General features: G+C 44.8%; 1 protein-coding gene across 5 annotated transcripts in view; it reads right to left on the bottom strand.

Moving 5' to 3' along the window:
* Positions 1-19078, bottom strand: part of LOC140741182 (formin-like protein 3) — a 174168-nt gene that overhangs the window by 16792 nt on the left and 138298 nt on the right. For all 5 annotated transcript variants that reach the window (XR_012102021.1, XR_012102020.1, XM_073071057.1 and 2 more), the window contains 5 exons: positions 17676-17910; positions 16108-16176; positions 14215-14295; positions 9592-9721; positions 205-372 (listed from right to left, as the gene is read on the bottom strand). Coding sequence is in view for 3 of the 5 variants with exons in the window: in XM_073071057.1 (XP_072927158.1) it covers positions 205-372; positions 9592-9721; positions 14215-14295; positions 16108-16176; positions 17676-17910 (683 nt within the window). In the remaining 2 variants the exon portion in view is untranslated. The remainder of the gene's footprint in view (positions 1-204; positions 373-9591; positions 9722-14214; positions 14296-16107; positions 16177-17675; positions 17911-19078) is intronic.

Below are 19078 nucleotides of genomic sequence, written 5' to 3'. Positions count from 1 at the left end.
TCTCATTCAATATATTTTTAAAAAACCATAACCCCTTTCAGTATATTAATGGCAACTATTCTGCTGTAAAATTAAAACAAAGTAGATCCTAACCATTTATGTGTTTAGGGCTTACACTGAACCTGAACTCAAAGCCCTAGGCTGAGAACATGAGTGCAGGAAATATAACTTAACGTGGGAAGAATACTTGGTGGCACATTCTACTTGCCTGTGCAGTTTTGGAATCTCGTTGCAGTTTTTCCAACTTCCCTTCATTTTGTGACAGGAAATCCTTCAGCACCACATTGTGCTCATGCATACTGCTCTCCCTCTTCACCAGTTCCATGTTCTGGCTCATCTCCTTTACATCCAATAGGACATTTTCCAGTGAAACTGCAGGAGGAAATAAAATGGTCAGGAAAGGACCCAGAAGCCATCTCCATCAATGCCTGTCCTGTTGGCAAAGAAAGCCCCCATGAGATCAGAGCGTGGTTTGAGTAGTATCGTCCCTCTCTCTCTAAGAAGTTCAAAGAGACGCTTGATGCAATTCCCATCCAAAAGCTACTCATTTCTTCCTGAAAACCAGTTGGATTCATTGTGAGGACATCTAGGGCGGTCATCATATAATGCATTAGGCTATGATGTCCCATGTTACTCTAACAAAGCACAAATGGTTGAAACACTCCACTCAGTCACTCAGAGCCTGGAGCACCATGCACAAAATTGGAAAGTGTCAACCAGCTATTGAAAAGCCAGGTGCACATCTGCAACAGGTCTGAACGGAGGCCTCTGACACAAAAGTTCAAAGTAAATTGTTTATCAAAGTACATCTATGTCACCATATACAACCCTGAGATTCATTTTCCTGTGGGCATTCATAGTAAATACAAGAAGCACAACAGAATCAACAAGACAAAGAACCAATATGCAAGTGTAAAACGAGAAGTAATAAAAATAGTAATAAATAAACATTGAAAAAATTAGTTATAGAGTCTTTAAAAGTGAGCCCATAGGATGTGGGAACAGTTCAGAGATGGGGCAAGTGACACTGAGTGAAGTTATCCCCACTGGTTCAAGAGCCTGATGGTTGAGGGGTAATAACTGGTGGTGAGGGTCTTGAGAGCATGACCTGGATGCCAGGAATCCCTGATGATGGATGCTGCTTTTCTGTGATGCTCCATGTAGTTGTGTTCGATGGTGGGGAGGGCTTTACCGTGATGGACTGGGCCGTGTCCACTACTTTTTGTAGACTTTTCTATTCAAGGGCATTGGTGTTTACCTGATGCAATCAGTCAATAGACACTCCAACACACATCTACAGAAGTTGGTCAAAGTTTTAGATGGCATGACGAGTCTTCGCAAACTTCTAAGAAAGTAGAGGCACTGCTTCCTTTGTAATGGCACTTACAAGCTGGACCCAGGATAGATTCCCTGAAATGATAACACTGAGGAATTTAAAGTTGCTGACGCTCTCAATGTCTGATCCCCCGATGAGGGTTGGCTCATGCACCTCCGGTTTCCTCCTCCTGAATTTAATAATCAGCTCCTTGGTCTTGCTGACATTGAGTGAGAGGCAAAGTGGAAAGCAATCTATCACTGCATTCAAACTGCTGAGCACTGAGAGGCAGTTTGCAAGGAAAAGCATTGGACCAGGAAACTTGATTGGTGTGAAAAAGGATTAACAAAACTGCCACAAGGTTCCTGGTGGTGGTCCAGTGTTCAATGCAAGAAGAAAATGGCTGGTTCCATCAACAACGTACAATGTTGAATGCACTGTGCTTGCGAGTAACAGCAAATACCCTCTTCAACCCCAAGAAAGATATCAAGCATCATCTTCTGAGATTTGTGCAAAGTTGTAGAATATATTGAATGTGTATACGCCTTTAACAACTACATGTGCAATGGGGTATGACATTTGATATATTGTTGTTAACTGCTTGTTCCCCACCAATAAAGGATGTTTGGCCAGATGCTATATCCTGTTTACTAACCCACGCACACTGGAATGACAATGGGTTTGCGAGGCATATTGAGGAAGCAGCTGGGCAGAAATCTGAGGTGAAAGAAAGGGGAACAGGGTCTCTGGACAGAGCAGTAACGATGGCAGGCAGTGCATGGGTTGGTGACAAAAATGGACGAGGCACCCATTTGTTTTGTACATGGAATGGATGGTGATGTTCCTGAGAGTCACAGGAGTGGACAAAGAATAGAGTGAAGCTACAGTATTAGTAGTAGTAGTAGGTTTACTAAATACTAATGGGTTTGATAGTACTACAAACCTTAGATGAGGTCTTTCATGGACATACTGTAAGAATTCTGATTTTAATCTAGCACCACAGATTTCAGAAAATTGACAGGTCAAAGTAAATTTATTATCAAAGTATGTACCTGTCACCCTGAGATTCATTTCCTTGCAGGCATTTGCAGGAAAATAAATTATACATAAAACAAAGACTGACAAACAACCAATGTGTAAAAGAAGATAAACTATGCATATAAATACATAAATAAATAAACATTGAGAACATTAGTTGTAGAGTCCCTGAAAATGAGTCCATAGATTGTGGAATCAGTTCAGATTTCATGTGAGTGAAGGTATGCACAACAGTTCAGGAGCTTGATGGTTATAGGTTAATAACTGCATGCATCCAACTAGGTAAATACTGTATATAATCAGGATAAGAATATTCACTATAAAGTGCAACTTACAGCCTTCTTTCTTAGTCCGGGCCTTACAGTAATGTTTGGTGTGTCGACTGAGAAGGAACTGCTAGACCGGGTGGATCGGAGAGTTGAGGCAGGTTGACTATGAGGGTGGCAGTGCCAGGCATGAAACAACTTTCCTCAGGATGCAACCAACAGTCACAGAAGGTGCAAATGGACAGCCACATTTTTGTAGTCTCTTGGGTTTGGGGTACAACATGCTCCGAGGATACCGGAAGCACTTGACTTGAAGCCAAATAAACTGTGAGGCAGCTGCAGAAGAGGAACTCTGCAACTTTCAGGGAGATAGGCTGTTGAGTTGCCAATGGAAACAAATGAGTTCCATCATTTACTATGATGGTGGGCCAGAGCTGTATACCTGCATTCATGGACATTAGTTGGATCGAGTTACAAACACAAGAAAGTCTGCAGATGCTAGAAATCCAAAGCAACACACACAAGATGCTAGAGGAACTCAACAGGTCAGGTGCAGCATCTGTGGAAAAGAGTATACAGTCGACATTTTGGGTCCTGAAGAAGGGTCTTGGCTCGAAACAGCGACTGATTACTCTTTTCCAAAGGTGCTGCCTGGCTTGTTAAGTTCCTCCAGCATTTTGTGTATGTTGGTTGGATTGATTCAGATTCAGATTCAGTTTATTGTCATTTAGAAACCACAAATGCAATGCAGTTAAAAAATTAGACAACGTTTCCGGAATGATATCACAAAAAAAAGCACGCGACAAAACAGACCACACAAGAAAAACCACATAACGTTTGGTAATCCCCAATGCAGAGTCCGGAGAGGCTGCTGCGTATCAATATCGTGCTAACATCTTAGCACGTTCCCCGGAAAGGAGCTCCAAACCCACCAGACAAAACAAGACTACCCAGACACACCAAGTCAGGAGACCAACTCTACCACCCAACCAACCAAAAACCTACACAAAACCACATAGTTATAGTTCACATTTAGTTGCAACAGTGCAGACAATACCATAATTGATAAAAGACTAACTGACAAAAACCACATAACTATAACATATAGTTACAACAGTGCAAAGCAATACCGTAATCTGATAAAGAGCAGACCACAGCACGGTAAAAAGTCTCAAAGTCCTGACAGCCCATCATCTCACGCAGACGGTAGAAGGAAGAAAAACTCTTCCTGCCATGAACCTCCAGCGCCGCAGCTTGCCGATACAGGCCCCTGGAAGCACCTGACCACAGCCAACTCTGAGTCCATCCGAAAACTTCGAGCCTCCGACCAGCCCTCCGACACTGAGCACCGAGCACCATCTCTGCCGAGCACTTCGACCCCAGCCCCGGCCGCCAAGCAACAGGCAAAGCCGAGGATTTGGGGCCTTCCTCCCGGAGATTTTCCGATCGCACAGTAGCAGCGGCAGCGAAGCAGGCATTTCAAAAGTTTCACCAGATGTTCCTCTGTGCTCCATGCTTCATTCCTCAGATTGAGTTATCTGAGTTGAGGACTGTGTGCTTAAAAGCATCCTTCAGACACATAACTGTGGGGTACATCAGCTTTGTCTAAGCCTACCACTGGTCAGTGGGCTCCAGAGGTGCCAAGAAGACTTGGGCTTGCAACGTGGCCACACCAGGACCGCCAGCACTAACAGTGCACCAAGGCAAATGAGAAATCAGTAACAACTATTCCATCATCTGGGAAGGGAAGCTAAAGTGGAGGAAAGCTTGGTGGAGACAGGCAATTCTCTCTGACAAAGTGAGAGAGATGATTGTGGTACAGATAGCACTGGCCTGGCATCCATACAGTTGGTGAGTGAAGAGAGCCCTGCCAAAGAGCAGGAGGTAGCATGGGCTGTCAAGTTAGGGGAAAAATTAAATGCAAGTAGTTTTTTTTTAAAGGAGGAAGTCAGGAGTTGGGTCAGAACAATGATTGCCAACGCAAGAGATAGAATGGTGATCTAACGGTGTGGAGTCAAGGCTGCCCTGGAATTACATCACACCATATGGAATGGAAATATTCCCCATCCTGGGAATATTAATTGAAACATAAGCTTTCCACAGTGCTGATGAGTGCTTATGAAACACTGGAATACGCAGCACTGACCATTCAATGTTACTGTGCTGTAGGGTAACTCAGCCAAGTGCTGCTATACAATTCAGGAAGACACGGGCAGAGAGTGAAGCCATGGAGGCCAGCCCAAGATGAAGAAAAGTAAAGGAACACAGTGGCAAGGCCGCCAAGAATAGCGACCGAGGTGAGGTGCCTTGGAGTGACGGGCAGCCCCTGCTAAGTCATTTGAGTCGAGTGTACAGTGCAGACAGTGACCTTTTCTGCATGATGGGAGTTGTCACAATCCTTGGCAGCAAGCAGTGCAGGCCATTGAAAGCTGTTAGCACAATGGCTGCGACTTTGAGGAGCTCGATATGGGGTGTTGGACTGACACCTTTTCCATTAGCTTGGAGAGTTCTGCTGTGGGGGGGGGGGGGGGGGCGCAGCTTGCCCTCCTGGGGCAGGATGCTGTCGAGAGGGGAGACACTGCACGGGTCCCTGGAGGATGGTTGTATTGGTTATTGTGACGGTATTGGGTTTGCTGTCTGTGAAGCTCTGAACTCAAACGAAGATCTTAAGCCCTCTCCCATTTAGTTAGCTATGAATGCCCTTGCTAATGGGTGGTTTTACAGTGGCCTCTTACTCTTCAAAGGCTAGACCACTTCACTGTTTATCATCCATAACAATTTTAGCTGCCAATATCCACTATCTGAGTGGTGGGTCCTCCCCCCCAACACCAGGGAGGAGATAATTCCAGCTAGCAATATAGTTTAAACACAGTTCGTTATTTTTAGTGATACACATTTAAATTTAGATAAAATTCTTAAGACACATTTAAAGCTCACAAAGGATTTCTATCTTATAAAAGATTTCCAAATTACAAACCATTTCTAAGTCACAAACTATTTCCAAAACACAGGTAGAATCCTGATAAGCAAAAAGGACATATCAATAAGTTGGAGACGAGCAAGTCGCCCATTGCAGAAATTGGAGGCAGGGGAATGGATTCCAGTCACCCCGGCTTTGTGTCATTCTTCTTGTTGTTTCATGACCACTCCTGACAAGCTAGACTGCACTCCGACATTTATACTGTTTTTTGCCACTTGATGACTTCACACACGTGTGAGAGTATTTTTCACATACCTTCACTGGGAAATTCACACACACAGTTTAAAAGCTTCTGGGGATGGATATCCCAGACACCCAAAATTAACACTGTGAGGGCTGCCTCTCAGAGTACACAAACCTTCTGTCGCTAAATCAACTATTCAATGTGCTAAGTGATTATATCAGTCTGGTCTGCAAGCTTCCCTTATCTAAATAACTTAGCCGGTTTTGGCTGGTTTGATGTAGGCCCAGTCAATATAACCCCTTTGTTTTATACTACATCTCTTAAGCAGCCAATCCCATGCTGTGGGCCAGCAGTCTGTGCTCTATAGACAGCGTGGTTTGTTCGCAAAGCTGTTCTTTTAACTTCAGACTGATTATTTCTTGGAATTTATATTAAGAACTGTACTTGTTTACAGCAAGAAGCTAAGCAAGAAATATTGGTTGGGACTTCAGTTTACTCTAAAACAACTCTTTGACCCCTGGAAGAGTCAGCTGCTGTGTTAGAAAGCTGAGCTTAACAAAAAAGCCCTGGGCCCCTGACAGTGAATATCCATCACATTACAAGACTTTTGCTCTTCTTGGAGTTGCCCTGTGGCCTGAACCGGGCTGTGGTTGAGATGGATGATCTGCAGCAGGAGTGCGTTGCTAGGTAAAGTCTGAAGACCTCAGGGTCGGCTAAGTTGATGCCAGCTTGACACACTGTGGCCAAAGTATGGCTAGAGAGGCCAAGAAGTCTGATGGCTGAATTGCACTCACTGGAAATCATCCTGAGCGGGAAAGGCAGCACAGAGACTTGCTGCCTTTGAAATGATCAGCGGAGGAAAGGAAAGGCCATGAAGAGCCAATAGTGAGAGTTTCGTTCTGGAACAAAGTGGGCCTGAAGTCAAGAAGGTGGGAATCAGCAAGACAAGTTGGAAATTGCTACTGTTGAGTTTCACACACAAAATGGGGAGGAACTCAGCAGGCCAGGCAGCACCTATGGAAAAGAGTACAATTGAAACACTTCGATAGGACTGGAGAAAAAAAGCTGAGGAGTAGGTTTAAAAGGTGGGGGGGGGGGGGGGAAGGGAGAGAGAAACACAATGTGATAGGTGAAACCTAGTGGGGGTGGGATGAAGTAAAGAGCTGGGAAGTAAATTGGTGAGATGAGGTGAGAGAGGGAAAAGGGGATGGGAAATGGAGAAGGGGGAGTGGGTGGTTGGGGGGCATTACTGGACGTTTGAGAAATTGATGCTCATGCCATCAGGTTGGAGGCTACCCAGACGGAATATAAGGTGTTGTTCCTCCAACCTAAGTGTGGCCTCATCACGACAGTAGAGGAGGCCATGGGTGGACATATCGGAATAGGAATGGGAAGTGGAATTAAAATGGATGGCCACTGGGAGATCCCGCTTGTTTTGCCGGATGGAGCGTAGATGCCCAGCGAAGCGGTCTCCCAATCTACATTGGGTCTCACTGATGTACAGGGGTCTTTTAGAATATAAAGAGTTCATAAAGTTATTCAGCACAGAAACAGGCCCTTCAGCCCATTGAATCTCTGCTGATTATCAACCATCTGTTTATTCTAATCCAATCTTATTTTATCCATATTCCTATCAACTCCCCCTACACTCCATCATCTACCCACAGTCTAGGGACAATTTACAGTGACTAATTAGCCTACCAACCTGCACATCTTTGGGACATGGGAGAAACTGGAGCACCCAGAGGAAATGTATGTACTCACAGAGAGAACGTGCAAAATACACAGACTGTACCAGAGATCAGGATGGGATGTTGATCACTGGGATTGTGAGGCAGCAGCTCTACCATCATGCACATCTTGCAAACAATTTGTAATTGCAATTATTATTGTAGTTAATGGGGTAGTGGTCTTTGTTAGGTTTTGGGAATTCCAATTGATGTGGAGAAGTACAAGTATTGTAGAGTATTCAATAATTTGTATGGTGAAATAACTCTTTAGTACAAGATGTAAGACTTATCATATGTGAAGTTAATTGAATTTATCTGCATCCAGCGTATATAGTACAATGTTGTTACATACAGTGTGCCAAGCACTTCCACCTCATCTGCCACAAGTGGGACTTCCCAGAGCCCAAACATTTTAATTCCCATTTCCATTCCCGTTCCAACATGTCGGTTCATGGCCGCTTGTGCCAAGATGAGGTCACCCTTAGGGTGGAAAAGCAATCTGGGTTGCCTCCAACCTGATGGCATGAATATTGATCTCTCCTTCTGGTAAACAAAGCTCCCCCTCCCTTTCCTCTATTCCCCACTCTGACCTTTTACTTCTTCTCACCTTCCTGTTACTTTCCCCTGGGTCCCCTCCTCCTTCCCTTTCTTCTATGGTCCACTCTCCTCTCTGATCAGATTCCTTCTTCTCCAGCCCTTGACCTTTCCCACTCACCTGGCTTCACCTATCACCTTCCAGCCAGCCTCCTTCCCCTCTCCCCAACTTTTTATTCTGGCATCTTCCCCCTTCCTTCTCAGTCCTGAAGGAGGGCCTCAGCCCAAAATGTCGACTATATATTCCTTCCCATAGATGTTGCCTGGCCTGCTGAGTCTTTCCAGCACTGTGTGTGTATTGCTTTGGATTTCCAGCACGTCAAAGTTTAAAGAGATTAGCTTTATTTGTCACATGTACATTGAAACATCAAAACAGTGAAATGCATTATATGCGTCAAAGGCCACCACAGTACGAAGATGTGCTGGGGGCAGCCCGCAAGTATTGTCATGCTTCCGGTTCCAACATAGCATTCCCACAATCTACTAACCCTAACCCGTATGTCTTTGGAAGGCGGGAGAAAACTGGAGCACCCAGAGGAAACCCACGTGGTCACAGGGAGAACATAGAAACTCCTTACAGGCAGCGGTGGAATTGAGCCTGGGTCACTGGCGCTGTAATAGTGTTATGCTAACTGCTATGTTACCATGCTGCAGAGTTTTAGTAATGTTACAGGTGCTGAGCGTGAAGGTATGAGAATATCAGGAGAGAGGTATTGGAGCTAGTGCGCTCCACCAGGGGCGGTGTGGTGTGGCGTCCAGGCTGGAGTCCGTGCTGCCCTCCAGTGTTCGCTCAGCAGAAGACAAGCTCTAATGTGGTTGTCTTAAGATTCACATTGAGATTTTGGGGTATCACATTGAGAAGCAGCAGCACTGTACCTTGCAATCACCTCCCTGCTTGAGCGTAGTTGACTCTCCACCTTAAGGAGAGAAATACAGATTTCTGCGGCATCGGATGGCTCAAGTCTGGACTATATTATTGCGCGGCTGTATCTTGCTATCTTATACGTGCTATGTGTGCTTTGTACTGTGTGTGACTTTGTGTTGGTCTGACGTTTAGCACCTTGGCCCCGGAGTAACACTGTCTCATTTGGCTGTATTCATAAGTACTCATGTATGGTTGAATGACAATTAAACTTGAATTGAATTGAATTCTAATTGTTTGCATAATTGTATACTGTATGTGAATGGTTAACTTTATAGAGTAAGATGTGAGTTATGTTGTATTTATCCCTTTTGGTAGGGAAAGCTGAGCAGTGTGTATTGTTGTGCACAATGTGACATTACTTTTGATATATGCTGTACCAGCTGCTGCTTTTTGTTGGGTGTTGTTCATCATCAGTAAAGGATGTCCTGGTGAAAAGCTCTATCCTGTTTACCTGCCTCACTGAACGACAGTATTGTGAAGGAGCCTACAGCCGACAGAAGTCGAATTCTGCCAATCTCCTGTTGATAGGAGACAGCTGGAGAAGAAAATTGGCACAAACCTGAGGCAGCTTTCTCAATGTAGTGCAGCTCACTCCAGAAGGTGGCGATGTTGGAGTACTTCCTCTTTACAATGATTGCAATGTAGTGCAACAGGGTCAGCTTGCGATCCGTGGATTTAGTATCTGAGAGCTGGGCAAAAAATTCAAAATCAATAGAGAATAGCTTTGGCTTTTATTCCTTTTCACTGGACACCCTTGACAAACATCAGACTGCTATTGGGAGAAGAAGCAGCACTCTACCTTGCAATCACTTCCCTGCTCGAGCCAAGTTGACCCTCCACCTCAAAGGATGCTGCACCCCAACCCCACAAATAACCATGGTGCGAGAGCGAGAATGGGAACCAGTACCTCCCCAGGGTCTGGTACTGCCTGGGTGCGGATGTCGAGATTTTTTGCCACACATCAGGAGTGTTTTTCATGTCTGAATTCAGGCATAAGAAGCCCACCAGCCTCAGAAGAGTAGGGGCCCAACTTAAATGGCCAGGACACAATATCACCACCAGAAGAAGTAAGCTACTGTGGGCTTCCTAGAGAAGACTGTTTCGGGTGCCTCCCCCACAACAGCCCTCACCTTCCCTCATCCCCCATCCTGGACTTGCAGCTTATCTTAAAGTTGGAAATGGCTCCTCCTCAAAACTGCCACATGAACCGAAATATGCTGAAGGGAGACTCTATGAACATTGGCTTGTTCCATCTCAAACCAAGAGTGATGCCTACAGACCCCACTCTCTCACCAGAGTTTTCTGGTTGCTGTTCATCCACAGAGTGTGGATATCACTCGTAATACCACCATTTATTTTCTATCTCTGATTGCCCCTAAACTGGGCAGGTGGTTAGAAGCCAACTCCACACTTAGGCCGGAATAGAGATATTTTTCTCTGAAGGGCACTATCGAACTACATAGGGTTTTATAACATCCCAGTAGCTTCATAGTTAAAATTACTGAGATTCTTTTTTAAATTTCAGATTTAATTTGTGACTTTAATATGGATTCCCGAGCTCCTCTGATTGGATTTGAACTAGTGTCTCTGGATCACCAGACGTAAAACACCCCAGAATGCAAAAACAACTTCAAAGACTTGGCACAGCACTTCAATAATTTTGTTAGTAATATCAGGATGAGCCAGAATTTATTACTATTTATCATTCCAGGAGCTGAGTGGTATGCGGTGACATTTCAGAGAGTAGTTTGCAGTCAAACACGTTACTAACGGTCTGGAATCACAAAAAGGCCAGGGTGGGTGAGCTTGGTAGTTAACCTTCTCTAAAGGCCACAAATCAACTCAGATGGGCTTTTGCAATGATTACAGAATGGATTTCTTAAAATTTACAACTCACTATTTAATTTTTTAATATATTGTATATATCATATTGTAATTTATAGTAAATTTTATGTATTGCACTGTACTGCTGCCACACAACAACAAATTTCATGATATATGTCAGTGATAATAAACCTGATTCTGATTCAGCTGCTATGGTGATGAACAGCCCAGTGATACAACCAATAATCTACCATATTCCTAGTATGATAGGTACATTTCAGTAAGACCATGAGATATAGGGGCAGAATTCAGCCATTTGGCCCATCGAGTCTGCTCCGCCATTTCATCATGGCTGATGCATTTTCCCTCTTCGGCCCAATCTCCTGCCTTCATGCCCTGACCAATCAAGAATCTATCAACCTAAGAGGCGAAACTAGATAGGCTGGGTTTGTTTTTGTTGGAGGGGGTACCTGATGACAATATTCAAAATTTTGTAGGGTGTAAGAAATCCTTCTCCAGAGCACGCCTATCTAAAACAATGGGTTAGGCTAAGGGACGGGAGTTCTAGATGGACTGTGAGAAAGATCTTTTCCCCCAGAGTGGGGGGCGGGTGGTAAGAATCTTAAACACTCTGCCTGAGGGGGTGGTGGAGGCAGAGACCCTCACACATTTACAAAGAATGTAGACGAGCACTTGAATCATCAAAACAGAGAAGGCTATGGATCAAATGCTGGTAAATGGGATGAGTTCTGCTGACTACTTGGTGTTGGCAAGGAACTGGTAGGCTAAATGGTTTGCTTCTGAGCTGCATGACATCATTCCTAATTTAAACAGCAGCACAAACTTGACCATCAAATATTTTGAGAGTGTGGGGTGAGGTCTACACAGTAGTCTTTTGGCTCCAAGATGGACTCAGCAAAGACTAACCATCCAGTTAAGCTCTTTTCATAGAAATGTTCTTGGATTCTAATGACTGCCAACAGAAGATGACATACCGCCAACTGGCAAACACAGTATCATTTAAACTAGCTTGTTGCTGTAATCATGTGGAAAAGAGGCACTTTAAAAATATTTTATACAGAAACAGATTTCAAAAAAATATCTTAGTGGAAAGAAAATAAAGTATGAAAGAAATAGAAAATAAACTACTTCTGATATAACTGGGTATTGCACTGGCAAGGGAAGCAAAGGAGGCCATTCAGCCCCCAGAGACTACACGAGGAAATCTGCAGATGCTGGAAATTCAAACAACACACACAAAATGGTGGAACACAGCAGGCCAGCCAGCATCTATAAGGAGAAGACCCCAGAGTCTGTTCTGTCATTGAGCTAGAGCACAGCTGATTTGTCTATTTATTGAGATACAGTGTGGAATAGGCCCTTCCAGCCCTTTGAGCCACGCTGCCCAGCGATACTCCAATTTAACCCTAGCCTAATCACAGGACAATTTACACTGACCAATTAACCTACCAACCAGAATATCTTTGGACTGTCAGAGGAAACCCACATGGTCATGGGGAAAACGTACAAACTCCTCACAGACAGTGATCTGTGCCATGACTTCATTTTACTTTTTTGTTTATTTATTTATAGATACAGCATGGTAACAGGCCCTACCAGCCTGCTGAGCAATTAATGGACTAACCCGATGTCTTTGAACTGTGGGCGGAAACCCACGAGGTCACGGGGAGAACATATCAACTCCTCCCAGACGGTGGTGGAATTGAACCCGGATCACTGGTACTGTAATAATGTTACGCTATCCACTGCCTACCACGCGGCCTTTCCAGACCTTGTTACATATCCTTGATTCCCACTAACCAACAAGGAAAATCTGCTTGACACGCAAGGCTGCGATACTGGAATCTGGAGCAACAAACACCCTGCTGGAGGAACTCAGCGGGTCAGGCAGCATCCGTGAAGGGTAACGGACAGTCACTGTTTTGGGCTGGGACCCTTCATCTGGACTGGAATAAATCAATTGAGCTGAGGTCTCGAAAGCTCCAACTGTTTTTCAATTGGAACTTTCAACAATGAGTCTTAGAGTTGCAAAAGTAATTTTGCTCCTCTTTCCACAGATATTGCCTGATACACAGCATTTTCTATTTTTATTTCAGATTTCCAGCATCTGCTGTTACTTTCTTGATTTTCATCATTTGTCTTTCAGCCTTTGGTAAGAGATGGGGTTAGGGCGGGAGTAGCAGAGTCTCTGATTTTCACTCCCCTCTGTTTCCACATCTGGCTGAGCTCTACTTATATATGATTATACCAAAGGCCTGGGCACATTTTGAAGGTATTGACTAAATCAGCCCCTTGACCTGCCTGGGTGTTGGAAAGAAGTTACAAGGGATAACCTAAAGTAGAAAAAGATCAGGAAACAGCTAACTTCTGTAAAAGGGACATAAGCAATATCCATGAAAAAATCATCTGCCTGCACCCTGCCCACTCTTCCACAGTTAGATGCTGTATGAACCATTTCCAGCATTCTGTGTTTTGTACAGCCCCCTTGAAAATGTGCTGATCACAGACTAAAATATTGGCAAAGACTTGGATGCGTTTTTAACACTCTGGTGCACGAAATAAACAGTTGGGGAGCACATCCTGTTTCAGTCGGTAATGCTCAGAACACAAATGAAAGGAATGTGATTTTGATTAACTGAGTTGCTATATTTAGGCCAAGTTATGTATGTTTGTCCTGAAGGGGGAGGGGGGGGGGGGAATCAGGCAATGACAAGTCTGCCTTTATGTCTCCAGAAACTGTGAAGTTTGACCCAGTCCGGCTGGTGAAATGGTTCCTGTCGCAGTCTCTGTCTCTCTAGCTCTCCTTTAATCTCTCTCTCCCCTGTGGGGCTTCTCTACAGACCTGAATGCTACTCAAAAACAGCTGATAACACCCAGGTAGCTTGTGCCGGAGACAAGATGCTGTGCCGCCTCAGGCTCTCTTCTGACACAAGGCTGAAGACTCAGCTGGTCTTCACTGAAGTCACATGCCTGCCGAGTCAGATGACCCACATTTTGGGCCCAAAGTAGAAACGTTCACATTGTCCCTGCTTCCGCCTTTTGCTTTCATAAGGCTCTCCTGTCAAGGCCCATAGCCAACAGGGAAGGAGGTCAGCCATGCTGGAGAAAGAGTGTAACAGCAAGTGAGGGAATCTCTGCATAATCTGATTTTAAGGTCCCTTCATAATCTACTACACAATTTTCTTAGAATGGAGCTGGAGCACTCTCCAAAATTGTACACTTAAAACATGACAACATTAACAAAGAGTACCCACATGGAGCAGATTACACCAGCCTTTAGAACAAGGGTATCACGTGCATAATGCTGCAGAGAGGGTGAATGGGATAGTGTACATACCAGGTCCAAGCTCTGTAGTTTGAAGCCATACACAGCTCCTCGTTTACTGCTGTTCATGTAGTTACCAAGTGCCAAGATAATCTGTCAGGAGTGAGGGGTGGGGAAAAGTAGGAACATTATTGGAAACATTACAGTGTGTAAACTTTACAAAAAGACAAGAGTTCTGTATAAACCATTGCAGCATTGAAGGCAGCTGTGATTTCAGACTGTGCTCTTGGAGGTCACAGTCACTCTCTGGGGTGGATGTATTGTAGGCCTGAGGCACCAGTTGGTTACCTTCCTCCACCTGCGGCCTTCTGGCACCGCTTGTTGCGAACGTCCAGCCTGGGGACAGCGTTGGAGCTGCTCCCAGTGCAGCGGTGCCAAGGTGTGGCTGTACTGTTGGAGGTGCCAGCTCTCAGATGGTACTTCAACCTCAACCCTGTCTGACCTTACAGGGTGGAAGCAAAAGAACCATGGTCACCATTTCCAAGAGGGTAGGGGAATGGCTGGATCAATTTTGGTATGAACTTGGCATTGGTGGCCACTTTCTGTGCTGATAACTCTTCATAATGATTGCATCAGTTACCGCCTGTGGGAGTGTGCTTTGTACAATATGGCTGCAGTGGTCACTCTCTTACATGTCAATGAGAGTTTGTTGGCCACAAAACACTTTGGGAAATTATAGGGTCATAGAAACATAGAAAAACATAGAAAACCTACAGCGCAATACAGGCCCATCGGCCCACAAAGTTGTGCCAAACATGTCCCTACCTTAGAAATTACTAGGGTTACCCATAGCCCTCTATTTTTCTAAGCTCCATGTACCTATCCAAAAGTCTCTTAAAAGACCCTATCATATCCGCCTCCACCACCGTTGCTGGCAGCCCATTCCACGCACTCACCGCTCTCTGAGTAAAAAACTTACCCCTGACACCTCCTCTGTACCTACTCCCCAGCACCTTAAACCTGTTTCCTCTTGTGGCAACCATTTCAGCCCTGGGAAAAAGCCTCTGATTATCCACACGAACAATGCCTCTCATCACCTTATACACCTCTATCAGGTCACCTTTCATCCTCCGTCGCTCCAAGGAGAAAAGGCCGAGTTCACTCAACCTGTTTTCATAAGGCATGTTCCCCAATTCAGGCAACATCCTTGTAAATCTCCTCTGCACCCTTTCTATGGCTTCCACATCCTTCCTGTAGTGAGGCGACCAGAACTGAGCACAGTACTCCAAGTGGAGTCTGACCAGGGTCCTATATAGCTGCAACATTACCTCTCGGCTCTTAAATTCAATTCCACTATTGATGAAGGCCAATTGATGTATGCCTTCTTAACCACAGAGTCAACCTGCGTAGTTGCTTTGAGTGTCCTATGGACTCGGACCCCAAGATCCCTCTGATCCTCCACTCTGCCAAGAGTCTTACCATTAATACTATATTCTGCCATCATATTTGACCTACCAAAATGAACCACTTCACACTTATCCAGGTTGAACTCCATCTGCCACTTCTCAGCCCAGTTTTGCATCCTATCAATGTCCCACTGTAACCTCTGACAGCCCTCTACATTATCCACAAAACCCCCAACCATTGTGTCATCAGAAAACTTACCAACCCATCCCTCCACTTCCTCATCCAGGTCATTTATAAAAATCACGAAAAGTAAGGGTCCCAGGACAGATCCCTGAGGCCCACCACTGGTCACGTAAGGTGCTATAGAAATGCAAGTCCCTTTCTTTCTTGGCCGTAGGCAGATGGTAACTATAGCAGACAGCAACTGACCATCAAATATACCCTTTCCAGGCAGAATTGCATGGCTTCTGCGGAGCAGTGCCTCTTAACTGAGTTTGGGTAAATTTGCCCAGGAATTTCACATAGACTACCCATGCCAATTGTACTGAAAACACTCACCTCCAACATTCCCTTCAACTTCTGTGAGGTCTTAATAGATGCTGAGGCTGCTATGATTGCATTCAATTGCTAAAAGAAAAAAAATTACAACAAATAAATCTTATGGGACATCTCCACACATATTATAAAACCTTATATTAGACCATTCCACACTGACTGCTAGCCAGCAGTTCTGTAGCTGAGTCAGATTTCCACAGCTGTCCTGCAGTGCCAAAATACAGAACACACTGGAGGTCAGATGATGAACCCAGGGGCAGATTCTGACCATACTGAGCTGACAGGCCAAATACACTTTGTATCTAGGCACCCCAACTTTATGCCAGCTGTAACAGGTGCATGTAATGTAGCCCTGTTCATTTGATTATGATCACTGGCACTCTTTGTAAAGATAAGTGAGTTAAATGTGCTTTTCTTCTTTTTTGTTTTACTTAACTTACAGAAGAAAAATGTGTTTTCAAACAAATCATTTCCAAAAATTTTAAGTAAATTCAAGTGTTTGGATTATCTAAATGACTCTGATTATCAGATAATTTTGAAAATAGTGGAAATGCCTTGTGTCTGAAAGTTAGTTCCAAGTAGGGGCCTCTGTCATCTGAGGGGTAGCTGAGGCTCACAGGAGGCAGCAAGGTATCAAGGTATATGATCATGGGATGGATGTGGAAGATAAAGACAAAGTGAGAGTCCTCGAGTACAATTCAAACTATTGTAAGACCCTGGGAAAGGTTTCACTGTAACGTAATGGTCTTTCTGTAGAAGCAGTGTTTGGGTTATGGTTAGAGGTAATGGGTGCTTTGGAACGTGAGCCGTCCAATGATGGGGAGTGGGTTTTTGTGTTGTGTGCCTGACACCGGTGTGAGTGGGGTCTTTTGTTCAGCGGGAGATGAACAGAGAAGACGCTTGCGGGAACCGGTCATAGGATTCAACCCAGTGGGGGGACCATGATGGAGCAAGGCGCCAAGGTTCTACTGAGGATCGGTGAATATGACTCTTGGGAAGAGTTGAGCTCCAATTTGTGCACATTTGACTGCTTAATTATAATGGACCCATTTTGTTTTTTCTTTCTTTTCTTTACTAACCCTTTAGTTAAGATTTACAAATATAATCCGTTTAATCATATGCAGTGTGCTGTCTGTTATTTCTTGGCACTGAATTGCAACAGGGCAGCCAATGACACAGCATCCAGACAAACCGGGGTTTCAAGTGGGAGAACCGTCCTAATCTCCTAATCTCATGGGTTTGGCAGGACCGGAGTGTGTATTCCCTAGACTTACGCAGCCAAGGAAATGGGGGGTGGGGGGGGGGGGGGTTTCACTATTGTTTGAGGGAGTCCTCCAGGAAGTGGAAGGTTAACTTTAATGCAGACTCGAAGGCATCCTGAACACAACAAGTGACAGCTAAAGAGAAAGCTGAGGTGTGGGTACCAGGAAGGGAAGAAGGGAAAGGAATGGTGGGAGTTAGAGAAAGGGAGGGGGAAGGGAAAGTTGGGGGTGTGGGGAGGGGATGAATGACAGAACGACAATACCCCACCAGCACCATCCTGATCTCAAGATACTGTAAAGGAGTCCTACCGGATTTAACATCTGGATGTTTTCAACGAAGTTGCCAACAAATGTCATGATGGTCATGCGTTGGGGGAGCCGCTCAATTTTACTGAAGTGCATCATGAAGCGGTCCTCGTTGGACAGCTCATCCAGTGGCTTCCTCTCCTTCTCATACTGCTTCAGGAGCTTCACCTCATTCTCGAGGGGTAGGAAGCGATTTAAACACTCCACAAAGTCGAGGGGAAGGGTCTTCAAATCGTACCTGGAAGAGGGGAGTCAATGCTTTAGTCCAGAAAACTAAATTCATATCACAAGTCTTTACACCTGTAAATAACACAGGGGAGACAAGTGTGGGGGGCGTGGGATTTGTTTTCATGCACGTCATAAACCTGTCATTTCAAGAGAGCCACAGAGCCCACATTTTTTACCCAGCGTTACAAAATGGTCCCCAGCACAAAATGGCTGCTTGCTGATATAGCGCAATATTCTCGCCATGGCATTGTTATGCTTGCAAACGCAGGACAAATTGACTTTTGAGGTCCAGCCCACATGAGTTTAGTTTAGTTTTTTTTTGCAGCACCCTCACTTGGCGCATGTGGCGATTATTTGCCTTTCCAAGAGTGCAGGGAGTCACCCAAGAGTACCCACCCAAACTGTGATGGCTTAGACTTGACAATGGGCTTGTAATTATGCAGATAAATGCCGGTTTCCCTCTGGGACACAGATGATGCTCTCATTTCCAAAGCCAATCAAATGCTCTCTGAATAGAAAGAGGGTTAAGGTACCCACCGGTGTTATTTTTGCGCCCTTTGTACATTGCACTTGAGAACAGATGCAAGACTCACCAATACTGTGACAGCAATCACAGACCCAGTTATTGCATGAGCACTTTGCTTTGAACCAGTCATCCCGTCATTTTAGGGAAGGGTGCACTGGGCACCAAGTGGCAGTTGCTGTTGGCACTGAGGAACGCCAATGCCACTTTCCACCTTCAAGCAGAATAGGACAAACTTGCAGCCCATTTCCAGGGCTGTCCCGCTTCGGAAGATTGGACTAATAGGGGCAATGGCTGGGGTGAGGGAGGGAGTGTCACTTCACTGCGAAACTCCCCAAGTATCGCTGAAACGAATGCTTCCAAGCACAATACTCAGCTTCAGAGAGGTCTCGTTGTAGAGGGACTGTCAAAATCCACATGTCACACTAGTGAGGATGGCTCATAGGTTGTAGCAATGCAGAAAGATTGAAGAATGCAGCAGCAGCTCCTGGTATACAATAGCCCTACCCACCAATTGTTAAATCCTGTAGAAGTCCAACACTGTGTCCACACAGCTTCCCACCCAACTTTTAGCCTCATGGAGTGCTCTCATTAATCATTATCACAGCGGACAAAGTACACTTCAAGGAAAATCCCCACACAGTAAAAATTTGGG

The sequence above is a fragment of the Hemitrygon akajei genome, chromosome 18, assembly GCF_048418815.1.
Source record: "Hemitrygon akajei chromosome 18, sHemAka1.3, whole genome shotgun sequence".
NCBI classification, from domain to species: Eukaryota; Metazoa; Chordata; class Chondrichthyes; order Myliobatiformes; family Dasyatidae; genus Hemitrygon; species Hemitrygon akajei.
The sequence above is the reverse complement of the archived record's forward strand: the minus strand, read 5'-3'. Positions and strand labels throughout refer to the sequence as shown.